Source organism: Lepidochelys kempii, chromosome 4 (genome assembly GCF_965140265.1).
Source record: "Lepidochelys kempii isolate rLepKem1 chromosome 4, rLepKem1.hap2, whole genome shotgun sequence".
Taxonomy (NCBI): domain Eukaryota; kingdom Metazoa; phylum Chordata; order Testudines; family Cheloniidae; genus Lepidochelys; species Lepidochelys kempii.
In genome coordinates, this window is record NC_133259.1 from 38051417 (window position 1) to 38072744 (window position 21328).

General features: G+C 39.9%; 1 protein-coding gene across 1 annotated transcript in view; it reads left to right on the plus strand.

Moving 5' to 3' along the window:
* Positions 1–19046: 19046 nt before the first annotated feature.
* SYNPO2 (synaptopodin 2) overlaps positions 19047–21328 on the plus strand; it is a 129482-nt gene continuing 127200 nt past the window's right edge. Inside the window, exon 1 of the mRNA XM_073340999.1 lies at positions 19047–19196. Coding sequence (XP_073197100.1) covers positions 19092–19196 — 105 coding nt within the window. The 5' untranslated portion in view covers positions 19047–19091. The remainder of the gene's footprint in view (positions 19197–21328) is intronic.

Below are 21328 nucleotides of genomic sequence, written 5' to 3' on the forward strand. Positions count from 1 at the left end.
GCAAAAAAGCCCCTCCCTCCCTAAGCTTAACCTGAAGCTAAAGCTAGGAAAAAGCAATCCATGTACTGAATGAAGCAGGAACTTGCCTAAAAACATAGCATATCATTTAAGTTAAAAACTAGTATCATCAGGCATATGCACAAGGGGCCAAAATTAAAGTTGCATAACATTTTCTATCTTTTGAATGCTTGATTTTGCAACCTTAGAGTTATTTTAATGTAGGATTTTTAATGTAATTTGTATCTGCATATACGCATGCTTTGTCAAATAGAGTTAAAAAGTAATGGATACATAAGAAAAATTGTCCAAAAACATTACTACATAAAAATTACTAATACAATCAGAAATCAGAAAAAAATCACAATGCCCATTAAAATTAAAAGATAGAAATGTCTCATTGAACAGCTACAAGGTTAGCAGTTTCTAAATGTGTTACTGGAGACATATGATATATATTGGAAAAAATTAATCAAAATTTTCAGATAACTCACATCACTATAATTAGGATGGAGAATTGGGGATAGAGGATGGAATATTTAGGTAATCATGCTTTTCGCTAGAGCATTCCCAGTGGCTGCATAATGAGCAAGGTACAGAAACAGTTGTCTTTCCTCAGTGTGACTGCTGTTGTTTGAGATGTGCCTGTTCTCTTCTTATAAAAAATACTCATGATTATAAAAAAGTGTGCTTATCTGAAGTAATATAAATTCTTTCTGAAACATAGCACTACTAAGGGGAGTATAACTATTGTTTAAGTGACCTATATAAGTTTTGAAGTTGAATATTTTGTACAAAGATAATGGACTCAGCCCCTTTGGTCCTCCTGTTTGCCAGTACCTCGAGTTTGGCTATTAAACATTATGCAGCTGTGGATAATTCAGCACATATGAACCCTGCACTGAGTTTTGCCATTGAATACTGACTATCACATTTCTTCCTCTTGAAGTTAGCTCCACTGAAATTGGCAGGATGAGATGAAAAAGAAAAAAAAAATAGCTAAAAAAATCCCTGGATAATTTTTACTTCCTTTCATTTTGGGCCCATCTTTCAGTGGACTATAGCCTCTTTTGAAGTTTTGGGTAGGCTCATTTTCCATTGATTTCACAGAATTTGAGGGCACTGAGAATCTTCAGAAGAAACACTCAGCACTCTCTGCAGGATTTGACCAAGTTTCTAAGAACTATGCCAGGATTAGTATTTATCTGATGCTATAACTCCTAGGCATTCAAACATATGTGTCCTCAATGTAAGACATATGGGAACACCATTAAAGCGTGAAGTGTAATTCTGCTCTGGAAAGCAACGTGGTAAAAATGACATTGCGAGGTTTCCTGATTATTGTCCCTCAATAACTCCAGATGAAATTTGCCCACATTGTGAATACAAATATGTTTATGTAACAGCCAGTTCTGCAATCTTATTCTAGGGTCTGAGAGTCAAAGTGGGTTCTTTCTTTCTTATGCACCATCATCAGTACTGGAGATCCTGCAAGCTAAATTATGTTCTGATTGGCACTTGTGTAACCAGATTATATGCTAAATTATACATGTGCAATACTACTGAAGCCTAATGATATTACACAAATTTAATTTACAACATAATTTGGAGACAGTGTGGTTGCCTGTAACTGAAAGGAGAATTTGGGCTTTGATTCTAAATTTGTATACTATTGCATCTAGTAAGGAACTGAAAACTAGGAGTAAAAGAGAGGGTTTGTTGACATTATCTTTAGGATATTTTCAGGTAGATCTGAAAATGAGAAAAACAACAGTCCTCTTTCCTTTGATATTTGTCTAGTTCTGTACAAGATTTCAGATCCAATCTTGGGTCACAGAGGAAGACTTTGAGGATTTTTCCTGCTCATTTTTGATCATTTAGGCCCTGATCCATTGAAGTCATTGTAGCGACGCCATGTGTGAGTAACAATACAGGACTCAGGACTTGCATATCAAAATGGATTGCCTTAAGAAAATGTGAGATTTAAGGGAAATATTCCCTCTATAATTTTCATCAATGGTGTCCTTCAAATAGCTCTTTGCATAGGGTTCTAATATGTGTCAGGCCAACCTGTTGCTCCATTAGTGATAACCTGAAAGCTAGTGAAATCTAATTCTCATGATACTGGCAGTTCTACATTGCTATTTTCTGGTAGCAAATTAAAACGGGAATGCAAATAAATTGCATAATTGTTTAATGCACACAATGTGTGAATTCCACAGGTACTCAGCACAGTTAGTTGAACTCACAGAAGTACCAGGAGTTCTGTTTAGAATTAAACACATTAGTTTGGCACAGCAGTTCTTTTGAGGTGTTTTTGCTTTTGCTTTTCTTTAAACAACAACATGTATACAGTAGTTAATGCTTACATCACTGTTTTTGTTATACTTATTAATGTGTCATCCAGGCCTAAGTGTGCTGCCTTGTAAATATTTGCTGTCATGTGATTTGTTTGTATGCCATGATGGCCAACAATTTTTTCCTCATTATTTTATATTTCTACGGGTTCCAGGTAAACAAAGTCATCACTATCATTTATTATTTGTCTGGTGGTAGCACACAGGAGCCTCAGTCATGGACCAGGACCCCATTGTGCTAGTTGCTGTACAAAACAAATGCAGAAAAGATGGCCCTTGTCCCCAAAGAGATTACAGTCTAAGTAAATGTGGATGTCTTTGACCCTCCTGACTACTTTTATACTTTACCCACCTATATATTTATGCCATGGTCATCACAATACTATGTAACATCATCTGACAACAGGGTCTGAAATTTCAATTCAAAGTTGAACATTATTGGGTTCATATTCCATTTAGAGACTGAGAAAAGGGACTTCTGGAGAGGGGGAAATAGGGGCGGGGGCAAATGGAGCAGAGTGAAAACCAAATTAAGAGAGGTTGGGGCGGGGAGAGTATGGAGGAGGAAGAGAAAAATGCTGATATGGGCCTGAGGGTCCTCCCGCTTACATGGGCTACATACATTGGATTTACTGACATCATAATTCTCAGAGACTGAGGTAAGGTGGCTAGTGTCATCTTTCATACTTTTATATGTTTGAGGTTCTTGTAAGTTTAACTTTAACTTTGAATTTCTTGGATTTGAGATATAAGAACTTTGTAGCTATCAAAAAGTAGGTAAGAATATTTTACTTTTAAATATGTATTTTCAATCTTAACTTGAGCTTCACTAATTTTTTTTTTTTTTTTTTTTGGCCTGGTATTGGGAAAACTCTTATTGAACTGAATAACAGTTTTCTCTGAGTAAGGAGTGCAGAATTGAATTTAGGGATTACTAGTACATCCACTGTGTTTTTAACAGCCCTTCAGTCTATTAACGTTTATGATGTACATGCTAGCATGATATGGAGCATTATATCTGTAAGAGAACAATACCTGCAATAAGTTCAGCATTCCATGTTTGTATCAAATTATACCATAAAACAGCTTGAAATTCAAACCATGCTGGTGAGGAAGATGAGGGTAACACTATGCATGTGATTTTTTCTAAAAAGCTGCTTTATCATATGGAGTAGTTAATAAAACTCCAATAGTTTCTAAATTTAGAAAAGAAAACTGCACCCTTTTCTGTTATTAGCAAATCTCCTGGATTTCAGCTTGATTCCTTTTACTAGTACAGTAAACAAAGTTATGTCATGTAGAGATAAGCTTCACATGACATTAAAGGGGTCTCTAAGAGATGTTTACCAAAAGAAGGTACATGACAGCTTGTCTTGCTGGGAATGCCATTTCCAGAAAATGTTGTTAATGGTTTGTCCATGGTATAATGCAGTTCCATGGAGGATAGCTGAAGAAAAGATGCTATAGAAGCGCAAAATATTATTATTTCCTATGAGGCCACGTGGGCCCATGGTTAGGGCCTTAGACTGGAAATCAGGAGTCTTGGTTTCTATTTCAGGTCTGATGTCTGACCTTGGGAAAGTTGCTTCACCTCTCTAAATCTAAGATTCCGCATCTTCCATGGCAAAGTACTTTGAGGTATATGGGTGAAAAGTGAAATACAAGAGATGTGTCATTATGAATGGAATGTGTTTTACAAAACATATGCCTATTTTATTTTAAAAGGTTCAGATGGATCTCCTGGTAAATCAAAGAATGGATCCAGACAGCTAAATATCAGAAAGTTGCAAGGCTCTGACTACTCACACTGGCTACCGCTACTCTGCCATACTAATGAAATGAGCATTCTGGCAAGCTGATCTGGAACATTTTCATCATTTGGATCCAGTGTTCTGAGAATATTGCTGTGATGTTTCAGCTAAGGAATTTTAATCCTTTTTTTAATTAACAGTGATTGTCTAGCTATTCAAGAGCTGTAGACAGGAGCATTAGTAATTTCTTAAAATATAAAATAACTTCACTACCGTGTTATATATTTATGTGAAATAAAACTATGCCATGCAGACTATAAATATGAGCATCACTCACAAACTCCTAAAGATTCGTGCTTTAAGTGTGATGCATTTAAATAGACATGAAACCGTCAGTGACCTCCAAATCAAGGACAGTACAGAGAGTTATGCAACACTTTTGATGTTTGCTTGGTGAACTGTGTGCTGGCATTTCTCAAATGCTTTGATATTTTTCACCCTTTCATCCAGAGGCATTTAAAGTAGCTTCACTTTTGTTGGTTTTCATTTAGCATTTCATAAATCTTTGCTGAATATTTTAAACGCTTGCCATGCATAAAGAGCTCAGATAAGTGTATTGTCATAGGTAAATTCAGAGATTGCATATCTCAACAAGAAATAGGCAAACTATTTACAGCAAACTAATTATTCAGTTAATTTTACTCTTTTTTCTGTTGTCACACCTGTTATTTCCAGTTATCCAGTGAATAGTTTGAGTACCAAATTTCAGCCAACTGACAGTTTGTAAAATGCTCACTATGAGTAAGTCACTGTAAGTCACATGGTATTGTTTCTCCTCCCAGATTGGATGACCAAACTTTATAAGCAGGATGAGCTTTTTTCCTATTTATCCATGACCATTCATAACAGTGGATGAAACTATTGCATGATAAAAAGAGCTTTTTGAAATGGTCATGAGAGCTCTTCAGCTGTGAATACTTTAGTGTGAATATTTATTCACACTAGTGTTTACCAGATTTTCGCTTTCCATAAACATTCTTGTGGGAAAAAAATCCTCTTTCTGAATATTTACAAATAAAAGAGGTTGCAAATACCAGCAAAGTAAGTTGATGGGTGTTATTGGCCAGAATATTTATTTTAATTGCCAGAATATTTATTTTCAAGAATACTGTTTTTCTGTGTTTACCCAACTCAAATTTCAACTAAACATCCTCCCCATCTCCACCAGTAAAGTTTTTTTTTAATGGAGCTAAAAACAATCACATTATATATGACAGATCTAATGAATAGTTGTGAATGCAGACTGTAGGACAATGAGAATAAGAGGAGTGAGGGAAGGGAAGTTGTAATGGAGTGGACTGGTCCTCCAGATTGCAACACTCCCAAGCCGATCCTGGGAGAGAAAACTCAGCACTGCAGTGAAGCATCTAGGAGCAGCAGGGGCTAAGCAGTTAAGTATTCTTGGGCAGTGGCCCTTTTTAGCCTGCCAGTTTCCCAGCAGAAAGTATATAACCTGCTGCTCCAGTGAGGAAGGGAGCGAAAGGCTACAGAAATAAGCCAGCAAGCAAGGATATAACAGTCAGCATGGATTTGTCAAGAACAAATAGTGTCAAACAAACCTGATAGCTTTCTGTGACAGGGTAACAAGCCTTTTGGATGGGGGGGAGTGATAGATGTGGTATATCTTGACTTTAGTAAAGCTTTTGACACTGTCTCACTTGACCTTCTCATAAAAAAACTAGGGAAATACAACCTAGATGGAGCTACTATAAGGTGGGTGCAAAACTGTTTGGAAAACTGTTCCCAGAGAGTAGTTATTAGTAGTTCACAGTCATACTGGAAGAGCATAATGAGTGGGGTCCTGCAGGGATCAGTTCTGGGTCTGATTCTGTTCAATATCTTCATCGATGATTTAGATAATGGCACACAGAGTACACTTATAAAGTTTGTGAATGATACCAAGCTGGGAGGGTTTGCAAGTGCTTTGGGGGATAGGATTAAAATTCAAAATGATCTGGACAAACTGGAGAAATGGTCTGAAGTAAATAGTATGAAATTCAATAAGGACAAATGCAAAGTACTCCACTTTGGAAGGAACAATTATTTGCATGCATATAAAATGGGAAATGACTGCCTAGGAAGGAGTACTGCAGAAGGGATCTGGGGGTCATAGTGGACCACAAGCTGAATATGAGTCAACAGTGTAACACTATTGCAAAAAAAAAGCGAACATCATTCTGGGATGTATTAGCAGGAGTGTTGTAAGCTTGACATGGGAAGTAATTCTTCCACTCTACTCTGCGCTGATTAGGCCTCAACTGGAGTATTGTGTCCAGTTCTGGGTGCCACATTTCAGGAAAGATGTGGACAAATTGGAGAAAGTCCAGAGAAGAGCAACAAAAATGATTAAAGGTCTAGAAAACATGACCTATAAAGGAAGATTGAAAAGATTGTGTTTGTTTAGTATGGAAAAGAGAAGACTCAGAGGGGACATGAGAACAGTTTTCAAGTACATAAAAGGTTGTTACAAGGAGGAGGGAGAAAAATTGTTCTTCTTGATGAGAAGGAAAAAGAGTTGCAAAGCAAACCCAACCTGTACGCACTCTGCAGCAGTGTCTTCTGCTCTGTGGGACTGGCTGGGCTCAGTTCCACACTCTGGGTTTTGCAACCTGGCGCATGGGGTCACATAGCTGCTCAGGTTTGGCTGGGCCCCCTTGACAGGAGCAGACCAAATTTGAGTGAGTGGCGTTATGACCTGGTGCATGCCAGTCACTCATTTTTAGCTCAGTTATGCCCTCCTCCCCCTGTCAGTAGTGCTGGGCCAAAACTGAACAGCCACATCAACAAGGACAGGGGCTTTGGTGGGTCAAAATGGGAGAGTCTCAGGAAACCTGGGACTGAACTCCAGCGATCCAATTTAATTGCTCTCTTTATTCTTTCTTCCCCTCTTACAATTATTATGATAGGCATTGAAGCTCCAACCAGTATCAGGTCCCTATTGTGCTAGGCAATTATGCAGTAAGAGTAGGGTGACCAGATGTCCTGATTTTATAGGCACAATCCCGATTTTTGGGTCTTTTTCTTACATAGGCTCCTATTACTCCCCACCCCCTTTCCCAATTTTGCACATTTGCTGTCTGGTCACCCTAAGTAAGAGACGGCCCTTGCCCTGAAGAGCTTACAGTTTCAAGTGATAAGACAGAAAAAGAGATGAAAGGAAAGGATACAACTTACAAGTAGAAAACTGAGAACTGAGGCAAAGCGAGATTATGCAGCTTGACCAAGATCACACAGAGTTTGCAGCAGAGTCACAAATTAAACTCTAGTCTCCTGAGTCCTAATCCAGGGCCTTTACGTCACAGATGACTGAAGTTAGGCATCTAGCTTTGGTCATCCAAATTTGATTTTTTTCCCCTAAAAATAAATGTCCCAACATTTTATATAGGTGAGTTGGTAGGAATTTAGTCTGAGATAAACAACGTGTCAGTGGATTGTATCCTGAGGTATTTAGTAAGTAAAGACAATGACAGAAAGGAAAAGACAAAAAGAAAAATGGATACAGTCTAATGAGATATTTTGTGTCATAGTCTTTTTTGTTCTGTGTTTTTACAGCACCTAGTACAATGGGGTTCTGGTCCATGACTATGCTCCTAAGTGCTGCAGTAATGCAAATAAAAGAATACCAACCATCATCAAGACAGGTTCTCTGTGGGAGGGAGAAGTCTAAGAGGAGAGCTACCCACTAAATACAATCCCAAGCACGCCGCACATACCTTGAGAGTTACAGAAATGATAGCCATATGCAGCTAAAGAGTGGACAACGTATGATGAAGAAACTGGAGTTCATGGGCCATATCCAGTCCTGCATAAGCAAACTACAACTTATTGTTATTGTATTACAGTAACAATAGCATCTAGCACTTCCAATAGAGATCAAAGTCCACTGTGCTAGGGTACTGTACATATACATAGCAACAGATAGTTCCCTGTCCTGAATTTATAAATACATTTATAAATAGGCAAGGTAGGAAAAAATTCAGGGAGAGGTTATTGTTCCCATTTTATAGACAGTGAACTGTGGTGCTTACCCAACGTCACACAGTAAATTTCTTGCAGTGCCAGGAGTTGAACCCAGGTTTCCTGAGGCCCAGTCCTTCCATTTCTAATTTCTTCAGTGAGAATTGCACCTAGGTTTGACCAGTGATTAATTGAATCTTATGAGATTTTCATGTAAAAAAGATTGTTAAAAAAAAAAGCAAGAAAAAATTGCCGATACCAACTTTTATACTTGATAGTAACCCTTTGTGTAATCACTCACTCTGATTTATTAGAGTTATATTCAGTGAATGGATCATATTGGTACTAACTGGTATTATATGTAAATGTCCTGAAATACTCCGTTCTACAAAACCAAAAAATACAGTTGCGTAAATGAAAACTAGAGAGGAAATTTAGATCTAGTATATAAATGTCAGGCTAGTATTAAACCTTCAGTTCAACAGGGTCAGCTACAGTTTAATAGACCATTCTGGGCCAAATTCTGCATTAACATATGCCATTTACAAATTAGAGTTGTTCTGCTAATGGTGACAGGGTTATTCTGGGTTTACACAAGTGTCACTTGGGGCAGAGTTTAGTTTAGTAGATTAACTAGTCATCAAATGTTGCATGGAGTTCTTTCAGTAAGAAGATGATAGATTATAAAAGCAGGTTGCCTAAACTGAATAGATAGATGAAGGGGTCTTGTGCTAAGCTTCACCTTTTATGGTAACTGAAAGGTCAGTGCAGAGTATTATGTAAATGCAGAACAGAGTTTATATACCTTGTTTAGTTCAAGATCCAAAAGCTTTTGTAAAGAAGCTGTAGTTGTGGTCTTTATTAAAATGGAATCTTAGGTAACTCTTCCGTGTAAAACGAAAGGAAAACATCACACACACACAAAATGGAGCCCTGATTTTTGGATAGTTTCAGCAGAAATTCACCCAACTAATGGAACTGAAATTTAACCATTTCTGCATATTCTTCTGCAGAGAGTCAAAATGAAATTAATCTTGAGTTGCTAAAGCCAAGCACTAGGGTTGGACAAAACTACTAGCATAATGATACTTGACACCAGGCAGATTGAGGTCCAGATTCATGAAATTTGCCCAGGTTCACAAACTTTTTGGTGAGTTCATTTTATGTGAGTTTTACTCTCTCTCCCACAAACAGTCCCTGAGACCTTCTCCTTTAACATAACCTTTTGTGGGTGTTCTACACATTATTTCTCCCCTACATCCCAGCTCCAGTGCCTCTGAGGGAAGCCCTTCCTGCAGCCTCTGGAGAGCTGGTAAGTAGGCCCTCTACTTCTTCATTCACCCAGGAGCTAAGGAGAATATCTCCTGGTGAATGAAGCTTGTTCTAGCTAGTGATGGGCAAACCAGACAAGGAACTAAACATAGGTTCTGTTCACATAGTCATCCAAACTTGTGGATATTTATCTGAATTACCCGTACTTTCCTCTCTCCTCCTGCAGTTCAACACTCTATCTCCAATTTCCCAGTAGCCCCCATCCCCTAATGTATCATGGAGCCTTTCCCTTCCAGCAACCACTCAGTCCCCCCTTCTCAACAGGCTGCAGCTTTCCCCTAAATGGTGCAGGCCCTATGGCCTGCTGTCTCTGGAAATTTCAGTCTCTTTTTCTGTGTGACCAGATGGTCATTTCCCCGTTGATAATGTGCCAGTAGGTGATATTGAAGAATATATAGCATAGTTCCTGGGTTTTGTAGGACCAGTAGAACTCCTTGCTGTTGTGCGCTGCAAATGGCTTCCTTTGTGTAGCTCTTCACACATAGTAAACCCATTAAGACTATCTGGGATGAGTCCAATCACTGAAAAGGGAAGGGCCTTCTTGGGCCTGGCGTGAAAATTTTTTGGTTTCCAGTTGAACTCAGTTGACTTGTGTTGTTTTGCTCCCACACTGAGGAGGCCGTTTAGGTTAAGTCCACACTGCAATTAAACACCCATGGCTGGCCCTTGTCAGCTAACTCAGGTTCATGGGGCTCAGGCTATGGGTCTGTTTAATTGCGATGTAGATATTTGGGCTCGGGCTGGAGCCTGGGCTCTGGGACCCATCCCATGCATGGGGTCCCAGAGCTAGGCACAGCTCTTTGCCCAGGGCAGGCTGTAAAGTTAATCTCTTTAAAACTTGGTAGCACAGCCCTGTGTATTTTAGTTCAGAGAAAACTATTTAATTTTTGAATACATTATCAACATTGCTTTAGGAACTCAGATTCTCATAATTCTATCACCATGATATCTGAGGAAGAGAATCTCTAAGAGCTGTAGATCAGTAGATCCAGATCCTTTCTCTGGTTTTCCTAGTATATATTTGAAATTTGGGGCAGAAACAATCCTGAAATCCATGACTTGTACCACATAACACAAATGATAATCCACATTATATACCAGATTCTGAAGACTTGGTAAGCAGTTTGTCATACTACTCAAGTGAGTAATGACTTCATAATCTTTCTTTTTGTAGGTGTATTTTTGAAGGTATGGGGGTCAGTTTCCTTGACATTGTCTGACAATAACATACTGTCGTTATTTTCTTTTTTTTTGTACAAAGCGCTTGGTATTACTCTTTTAATAATAGTGTCTCTCTGCCAGTATTTGCCTTCAGTTAGCAGGCCTTCTTTTGTTTCCAATACTTTGCTAAGTCTTTCATGTAATCACAACATCTGGATTCTATTCTTTTCTGGTGCAGGATGAGAGGAATTTGAGGAGAAAAGATGAAGTGCAATCAACTTTAATGAGTGTTATCTGACTTGAGCTGTGGACTTGAAGTTTTCCTCAGCATGTTTTCAGTTGCCTCTTATTTTGTACCATTTGTGAAAATTGAATTATTTAACTGTGGGTCTGTTCCTTTTTTACTTCTTATTGGTGGAAAAATGTTAGAATTTTTTTTTCAAAAATACAGGATGACAGAAAATTTATTAATATTCTAGGGCAGGAATTAAGCAGAGACATATCTGTTTACTTACATTAGGCTTGGGATAAATTGCATTAATCTATGATTTTATAATTTGCTTGCATTTGCTGTAGTTGTTAGAATAGATTCTGTTCAACATGATTTAGCTTGAGAATCTACTCAAGGCTGGGCCTTCTGCAGTTAGATTTGCATGAGCAAGATATTTTATCAGGAAGAGAATATTTTAGGAGGTCACTTTTGTTTTATGTAGATGAGATTGTAATTTATGCTTTCCTGAATAATTATCCTTCTTTCCCATTTAACTGGCTGTTTAAAGGCATTTTCCTTGTAACTTTAACAAATGAAAGGCATTGGCAAAAATACTCTTGCCTTTTTGATGCTGATTTTCCTGTTCAGATCCTAAAAAAGTCACATTCTACTGCTGATCACAAGAAGGTCTGTTTTTAAAATTATTTTATAGCAGATATAATTAGAATCTATTGTAGCAGTGGTTGATATGTTGTTGTAAAGCTAAGACACGCATATATAACTGTTTTATCCAGACTTCCTATCTGTAATGAAAACCTTATAAACCTAACATCTATGAATTCAAATAAAACATCTATGTATATCTGCTACAGAAGGAAACTGACATACATATTAAAGAGGACATTACTTTTATTTATTTACCTATCTATATACTTATATATGGCCCTCATCACCATAGTCTCTGAACGCCTCCTGTAAGTTTGATGATGATAATCTCTCTTCTCTCTTGCTCATTCTCTCTCTCTCCCTGCTACCAAGAAGCAAGCTCAAGAGTTTTGGGTTTATTTATTTTTTTAAATGAATCCATGACAGCAAGGGTATTACTGGAGGAAAGCCTGTGTGAAGAGAACGGTTTTCAGATAGCTTTGACTGAGGTAAGGGTGGTGGACATTCTTATTTCTTCTGGCAATGAGATCCATGTTCTTGATCTGGCTCCTGTTAAGAGCTACCCAACTGAAAGCTGATTTTATTCAAATCCACTGATAGTGAAGGTGTTCAGTATCACTTGGGTAGTATTGTAATGATCAAATAACCTATATAAAGAGCTGCTAGTTGAAACTGTGATGACATGGCAAGACCAATCCACATCTTAGGTATCAAAAACTTCAAAAGCAGGCACACAGAGCTTGATACAGCATCTCCATTTTGCCATTTTTCATACAGGGAATTTATTTTTGTCTCAGATCAGATCCAGGCCAAGTTTTACCAACTGCGGGGTGGGAGGGTGGGGAAACAGATCTGAGTCAGCAGGGACAATCAACATTTTTTCTGTTTAAGTTTTGCCAGATATAATTCACTTTGGTGCTGGAGCCAATCAAGAAGCTTTGGCCAAATAAAAATCTTATCAGTGTTTTTGTTATTTTAGGGGGAGGGGGCAGGAAGAGGCAGTTGAGAAAATTGTTGCAGGATAAACTTTTGTTTTATTCCTTTCAGTCCGGCTTACATCAGCCTCCATTTTATCTTGCACAAATGTCACAAACATGGATTACTCCGCCTTTATAGGGACTCTTGTCTGATTTCTGAGCAGAAATCCCAAAGGATGCAGAGAATGTGGAAAAAAAGATAAGAATAGCATTAAAAAGCAAGATACTCTGATGCATAAACATTTAAGAAAATCATACGGCAAATAGGTTTTTCTTTAGTGCTCATTGAAGAGTATTTCCTAGGGATTAGGAAGCTTTTGACCTCTCCATTCTGGGAATGTGGGAGTCACAAACTTCAGTTGTTTTTGTCACTGGGTACATGCAACAAGCACGGTCTTAAGAAAATAGAAGTCACTTGAACTGAATACAATTGTACTAACACGCAAAAAAAAAAAGTGAAAAGAAGAATTATACATTGCTTTTGGGATCCTGGCAGGACCGTGATCTTGGCTTTCAGTCCCAGCATCACAGAATAGTGTATGCTCCAGGTTAGAAGTGAGCCAACAGCTGCTGTCATCACTTTAGAGTTTTCCCTTCCATCCATCAAACCAGCTCCCTTCTTCCCCTGGAAAATGTTGCCTCTGCTTCTATCATATCAAGGGAATAATATGTTATAACACCACTTAGATTTCAAAAGGTGGATAATCCAATAGCACACATAGTAGGGCTGTAATACTATGGTCTAATTTTGGTTGCTTGATTTAGTGTGCAAGTACTGGGTGGTGTTGGTGGCCTACGATATACAGGATGTCAAGCTAGGTAATCTGGTGGTCCCATCTGGCTTTATACTCCATGACTACCTGCTAAAGCATTCTACAGTAATAGCCCCCAAACTATCGCTACTACAGCATTATTGCACTACTGTAGAAAACCAGGTTTTTTTAAACTCCAAGAAATGTCAGTAACACTGTACAGGTATGCAGATTCAGCTTATTCCCATTATTGTGCCCCCCTTTGTCTTTATATGTTCAGATTCAGAGTGTTCCTCCTTGCCATATTGCCTAAAAGAACAGAAATAGATGTGGAGGAAACAGCTTTTAGGCATGTCTGAAAGGGCAGCCCAGATGCCAAGGATTTAGGTAGGCTGTAGGGAGGCAGTTCTCATATGGTATGCACTAGAGTCAACCAGTTCTTGGCTTTTACTCAGTGCTAGAGTCTCTCTATTGATGAGTGATGACCTAACCTTTGTTTGTGTTTTGTTTGTTTCCAGTCACAGTTTTTTACACAGTTCTCTTACGTGGTCAAAAAAGGTAGAAATCTCTGTCCACGTACACATTCCACAAACAGATATGTGACCATCCAAACACAGGTGCATGTAATTATGGTTCTCTTTCATATAACACTGCACTCATACTGCTGTGCAGAAGATCAGATATGGGAAGATAAATGTTATCTTTTCCTTTTGACTTAATGATTTAAAAAAGCCTAAAAACAAGCTTCAAGTGTCCTGATAATAGTGTACAAACAATTCCACTACTTGATCATAGAAGCTCTTAAAGTTGAAGGTTGGATGGATTATGAGATTCACTTTCTACTACAGCAGCACCACAGGTCAGCTATATGAAAATGCTGTGTCATTTTAGCTGGTGGGGGGGGTGCTGTCTCTTGTCCTTTGTATCGAGCTGTAAAAATATTTTGCCCTGGAGGTAGTAAAAAGTTGAAGGTTGAGAAACATATTTTTCTATCTACTGTATCAAGTCATCATTGCCCTTTGTAAATTGAGGAAGAGAGAGCACAGTGGTAGCAGGAAAGAGATGACTAGCTTGTCCGGAGTCATAGAGCAAGTAGGGCTGTCAAGCGATTAAAAAAATTAATCGTGATTAATTGCACTGTTAAACAATAATAGGATACCATTTATTTAAATATTTTGGATGATTTCTACATTTTAAAATATATTGGTTCCAATTACAACACAGAATACAAAGTATACAGTGCTCACTTTATATTTATTTTTGATTACAAATATTTGTGCTGGAAAAAACAAAAGAAATAGTATTTTTCAATTCACCTCATACAAGTACCGTAGTGCAATCTCTTTATCATGAAAGTTGAACTTACAAATGTAGAATTATGTACAAAAAATAACGGCATTAAAAATAAAACAATGTAAAACTTTAGAGCCTTCAAGTTCACTCAGTTCTACTTCTTGTTCAGCCAGTCGCTCAGACAAACAAGTTTGTTTACATTTGCAGGAGATAATGCTGCCCACTTATTGTTTACAATACCACCTGAAAGAGAGAACAGGTGTTTGCATGGCACTGTGGCAGATGCGCTAAAGATTCACATATCCCTTCATGCTTCAACCACCATTCCAGAGGACATCTGTCCATGCTGATGATGGGTTCTGCTTAAAGCGGTGCAGACCAACGCATGTTCATTTTCATCATCTGACTCAGATGCCACCAGCAGAAGTTTGATATTTTTTTTTTGGTGGTTCGGGTTCTGTAGTTTTCGCATCAGAGTGTTGCTCTATTAAGACTTCTGAAAGCATGCATCCCTCTCAGATTTTGGAATTCACTTCATATTTTTAAACCTTGGGTGGAGTGCTGTAGCTATCTTTAGAAATCTCACATTGGTACCTTCTTTGCGTTTTGTCAGATCTGCAGTGAAAGTGTTCTTAAAACGAACAACATGTGCTGGTTTCAGAGTAGCGGCCGTGTTAGTCTGTATTCGCAAAAAGAAAAGGAGTACTTGTGGCAACTTAGAGACTAACAAATTCATTGGAGACTGCTATAACTTGAAATATAGGGCAGAATGAGGTTAAAACAGAGCAGGAGCGTAGCAAGGTCGTGGACTCACCGGCCCAGCGCCTCCTGCTGGTCATCTGGGAATTAGCTCTTTCCTAGCCTCGGAGCACTCTCTGCTGGCCGGTGTCTTGCCTGCCTCAGGCCCCCGTGTCCCTCCCGGACCCCAGTGCCCCTTTACCTCAGGGTTGTGCCCCAGCAGTACTCCCACACTTTGGGTCTCCCCTCCCAGGGGAACCCCCTCCCTCTAGGCCCACCTTTCCTCAGTGGCTATTGCCAGTCGTCATCTAGCACCCTCTCACTGGGGCAAACTGTAGTCTGTAATGGCCACTCATCATTGGCAAGGTGTCAGACCAGCTGCCTCTGCCTAACCCGGGCTACCCCTCTGCAGCCTCAGTACCCTTTTAGGCCTTGCATAAGGCCTTAGCTAGAGAGTTGCCAGGCTGGAGCTTCTCAGCTCCTCTTGCCTTTTTCCCCAGTACTGCTCTGCTTCAGGTACCTTGCTCCCAGGCAGCTAGCCCTTCCCACTATAGGGCTAGAGTGAGACTCCTTTTCCTTCTGGCCCTGAAGCTCTTTTATAGGGCCCAGCCTGGCACTGATTGGCTGCCTCCCAGCCTTTTCCTATTGGCTCCCTGGGGCAGCCCTTTCCCAGGGCTGTTTTTAACTCCTTCAGGGCCAGAGTGGGGTGACTGCACCGCTACAAGGAGACATACTATTCTCCCCCAAGGAGTTCAGTCAAAATTTAATTAACACTTTTTTTTTAATGAGCATCATCAGCATGAAAGCATGTCCCCTGGAAGTGTGGCCAAAGCACAAAAGGGCATACGAATGTTTAGCACATCTGGCACATAAATACCTTGCAATGCCGGCTACAAAAGTTCCATGCGAACCATAGGCACTGACTTCTGCTCCTGCTGTGGGTGCTCGACCCTCCTCTGCCCCTGCCCTGCCTTGACTCTACCCCTTCCACGAGGCCCCACCCCCATTCTAACCCCTTCCCCAAAGTCCCCACCCCAACCCCTTCCTGCTCCTATTCTGACTCCTTCCCCAAATCCTCTCCTCTTCCCCACCTTGTCCCCTGAGCACACCATGTTCTCACTCCTCCCCCGCCTCCCAGAGCTTGTTACGCTGCCAAACAACTTTTTGGCAGTGGCTGGGTGGGACACGCTCGGAGATAGGTGGAGGAGTGCGGATGTGGCGTGCTCGGCGGGGGGGAGGAGGTGGGGTGGAGGGGAAGAGAGCTTGGCTGCCGGTGGGTGCACTAATTTTTCCCCGTGGGTGCTCCAGCCCCAGAGCACCCATGGAGTCAGCGCCTATGATGCGAACGCCTGTTTTCAATTTGAGGTGACATTGTAAATAAGAAGTGGGCAGCATTATCTCCCGTAAATGTAAACAAACTTGTTTGTCTTAGCGATTGACTGAATAATAAGTAGGACTGAGTGGACTTGTAGGCTCTAAAGTTTTACATTGTTTTGTTTTGAGTGCAGTTATGTAACAAAATTATCTACATTTGTAAGGTGCACTTGCACAATAAAGAGATTGCACTATAGTACTTGTATGAGGTGAATTGAAGAATACTATTTCTTTTGTTTATCATTTTTACAGTGCAAATATTTGTAATAAAAATAATATAAAGTGAGAACTGTATACTTTGCATTCTGTGTTATAGGAATCAATATATTTGAAAATGTAGAAAAACATCCAAATATATTTAATAAATTGCAATTGGTATTCTATTGTTTAACAGTGCGATTAAAACTGCGATCAATCACAATTAATTTTTTTAATTGTGATTAATTTTTTTTTAGTTAACTGCGATTAATTGACAGCACTAATAGCAGGCACAGCTTCTTCAGTCTGAGGTATTTGATTGGTATCCTCTTTCAGAGAGTAGTTCTCAATTCATTGTGATCATCTGCCAGGATGTTCCCAAAAGTAATCTTTGAATATACCAAAGTATGATAGTGTTTCTTCTCCAGCGTCATAGATCTGCATAACACTTTGCAGTCATAAGAAAATACAGTCCATCCAAGAAGGCATTACAATTTAGGGGCCAATTTTTCCTACTTTTCATGTAAGGTACTTATATACCCTCCCATCACTGAACACTTTACAATCTTTAATGTATTTATCCTCTCCCCTGAGAGGTAATGATGTGCTATTATGCTCTTTTTAAAGATGGCCATCTAAGGCACAGAGAGTCTACGAGGTTGTCTACAGAACCAAGACTGTGGCAAGCTAGGGAGTGAATCTAGATCACACAAGCCTGCTTCAGTCTAGCTGACTGTGTGGGGGCCTGCTAAGGCATGTTAACAGTTTATTAGAGCCCTTTGAGCTAGTGTTGTTTGAGTGCTAGATCAAAGCGCATTAACTAACTGTTAAGTCCAAGTCTAGCTCATTCCTATTCTATAATATGGCCTGCTCTGGTGGATGAATTCCATCCATCTGTGGATAGTGTCAGTAAAGCCAGTTGCTACACCTCATGTCTAGTCCCTCCTTCTCAAGTGGTGGGCATGCTGGGTGCATGTCTGAGAGGAAGGAGACGTGGCTGAAGTGCTTCAGTGATGCTCTGGGGGCATACTGGTGCCTTGAGACCTAATTTCCCTCTAAGCTGCACAGCCGCGCAGCTGCCTATTACGTGCTGCGCAGGTGCTCAGGGCTGCAGGGTGGGAGAGATGCCTCTCCCCAAGCCCCGGACCTGCTGTGGCGCCCTTCCCCCAGCCACGACCCAGCCCAGCCCTGGACCTGCTGCGCCAGGGGACAGGCGCCTCTTCCCCAGTCCCGAACCTGCTGCGGCTGGGGAGACAGGCACCCCTCATCCGGCCCCGAACCTGCTGTAGCTGGGGGATAGACGCCCTTCCCCTGGCCCCAACCCAGGCTGCACCCTCAGCCAGAGCCCTCATCCCTCTGCACCCCAACCCTCTGCCCCAGCCCTGAGCCCCTCATCCCTGGCCGTACCCCAGAGCCTGAACCCCTGGCCCGGAGCCTTCACCCCCCCATACCCCAACCCTCTGCCCCAACCCCGAGCCCCTTCCCACACGCCAAACCTCTCGACCCTACCCCGCCACATGAATTTTGCTATGTGCACCAATATGGGTGGGAAAAATTAGAGGGAACACTGCTTATGACCATAACTGGCTGGCACAATTTAGAAGAACCTGAAGGCTGCATAAGGACTGGGCCAGCATAGAACCAGCTCCAGAATGAGGAAGTCACAACTGCCTCTTTTACCTACCCCCCCAAAGCTGCAGCGAGTGCATAGTGGGTAGTAGTAGGAATCTAAGAATATATTTTATTCAGCTGATCTTAATGGAGTTTCCCTTGATATCCTCTATTCCCTTCTTTTTTTGGAGTGTGAGATCAAGAAATACAGAGATTAAAGTTTAACAAGCCTGGTTCCATGTACAAAATATAAACGTGATCTTAAATCATCACTGGGAAATTTACACTACTTGCTCTGGTGTTTTGATGTAGCTGTCACAGGCAGAGGCTCTTGTGGTTAAATATAGCTTTTTTAGCCTCATGGCTCAGTCTCTTTTGTGTGTGGTTTCTCAGCATTATTTTACTTTACTCTGAAGGTGGGCTGAGCATAGGAGAGTCTGACGAAACAGTGGGCTGGGCCCTTGATCTGTGAGAGCTCTTGCATTCTTGTGAATTACTACATTATAGAGAGCAGTACGCAACAGCAGCAACAGAGTGGTGCTCTGCTTCTCCAGCTCTGCCTGGCAGGCGAGCCTCAAGTTCAGTGAACATCTACAAAAGCTAGAGAACTTTTCATCTTCCTCTGCAGATGAATTCTGCCTAACCGCACCAGGAAAATGGGCACAGGGGATTATATCTGCATTTCCATGAGTGGAGGGGCACCTTGGGGCTTTAGATTGCAAGGTGGCAAGGAGCAAAAGCAGCCTTTGCAAATCGCTAAGGTAGGACAATGAGAGAGATGTTATCAGTCTGTTATGACAAGGAGGGAAAGAAAGAAAGAAGCTTGTTGTGATCTATATAGCTTCCAGTCAGAAACCTTGAGGCAAGTTTTATTGTGGGGCTTGCTATGTTTGTTGGAAATGTATTTGGGGAGCTGCTTCCACAGGTGCAGATTGTGATTTTTTTAAATGATAGGCAATTCTTACCTTTTGATTACCTACAAGTACCACAGCTGTTTTCTTGAATGGGAAGGGCACAAGCTTATGAGGTGATGAGTGCCTTCAGTGTCCACTGAATTCATTGGGTGTGGTGGAAGTCACTCAGCACCACACAGGATGGGGTCCCCAGTTAGCAATCCCAGTTTTGACTATTGATTTGCAACACTTTCTCTAGTCTTGGCATGGAATAAATAAATGATTTAGCACGAGAAAGTGTTCCTACTATTTTGGGACTCCTGGAAAGCATTACCCAGAGAGTTATCACTTCATATTAATGAAAAGTACATTCTCTGGAAACAGCTTTAATCATTGCCAAACATGCCCTGGTATGTATTTCATGGATTATACCCTGAAAATTGTTGAGTGTATCACAGTTTATATTTATATATGAAGTGAAAGTACACAACAAAAAGTCTAAAACAACTTGAAAGAAAATGCTCTCAAACCATAAAATTTTAGAACATTTTTAAAAAAAAATTAGTTTGGTTTAAAACAAATATTCATTTTATTACAGATTGTGGTTTTTTATGGTGATTAGGAATTGTAGAATGATAGCTGGGTTGCCGCATCCTGTCATTTTAGACAAGGGGCCGTTCTGTCCACAGCTATGGTATCGGCACAAATTCAATACTGTGAGAGCAGATTTTGGACTAGTGAATATAATAAATCCTGGCAGATTAACCTGAAGTCCAGAGATTAAGATGTATTTTATACCAATAAAATAAAAAAGGAAACAAGAAAAAAAAGGGGTATATTCATTATCACATAGTACTCAGTACTAGGTAGGTTGCTACATTTTTAGGAATTTGATTTTGGGGCATTATTAAGCTAGTTCTTTAATCTTGTAATTCTTTTAGCTGGCAATATACATACTAATTAGAGTTGCATTAAACTAATTGAGTTAGTTACTTTTTCCAATATAGCAGAAATATTAGATATGGGAGAAAAGGATTTTACTTGTTTAAAACCAGGGGCTTGTGTCCGTTCTTTTGCTAGGAAAATAACATCTTTCATTCTGTTTTCTCTGAATTATTTTCAGCCATAAAATTAATCTTATTCAATAATCAAGCTGCAGTTTATTGAACATATTTTTCACTTATCACTTGTAAGTATTATTGTCTCTTAATGTTTATTTTTAAATATTTTGCAATACTCTACCAGCGTTTTTTGTTTAAAAGAATCAAAACCTGTTTGCACACAAATGTTTCTTTGCAAGTAACTTCATCAATAGTAGGTGATGGTGGAATCCTGCCACCTAGTGGAAACATCAAGGAATGCAAAAGTCAAAGGAGATGGATAGAACTGGGGTAGCTTTTGTTTTGTCAAAGCAAAGCAAAACCATGGTACTTTTGACACAAGGTTCAGGTATGACCCATCTCTGTTACAGACAAAGATGGGTAAAGGCAGGGGTTTTACAAAAAACAAAAACCCAAACCCAGAACCAGGGATAGTTTGGATGTGTCCTAAAACTAACTCACCAGAACCACTAAACCATTTGAACCCTGAGGTTGGGAGAACTAGCCAAGTGGTTACAGTTGTGACTAATCTCTAAAAGCAGGAACCAATCGTTTTTAGAAAGGATCATTAAGGAAAGTATGTGTTTTACTTGTAATTAAAACCAATCAAATGGCCAAGTAATGCAAAAACTTTAGAACAAGCTTTATAAAAATAAAATTATATTATATATATTTGTCAGTGACTCTTTGTAGACTAATGTCTCATGAAGTTGGTTATGGGTACCAGAGTTTTAATTCCTCAGCTGCTGGTTATGATATGGCCCAGATCACTAGGGACTGAAAGCTGTCACTTTTGACTGGCCCAACGCTGCTCCTTCACAAGGCCAAGAACTTTTTTGGTACCCCAACTTGTCAATACCTTTCCCACAACATGCCTTTTCCTATCATGACCAACTAGGG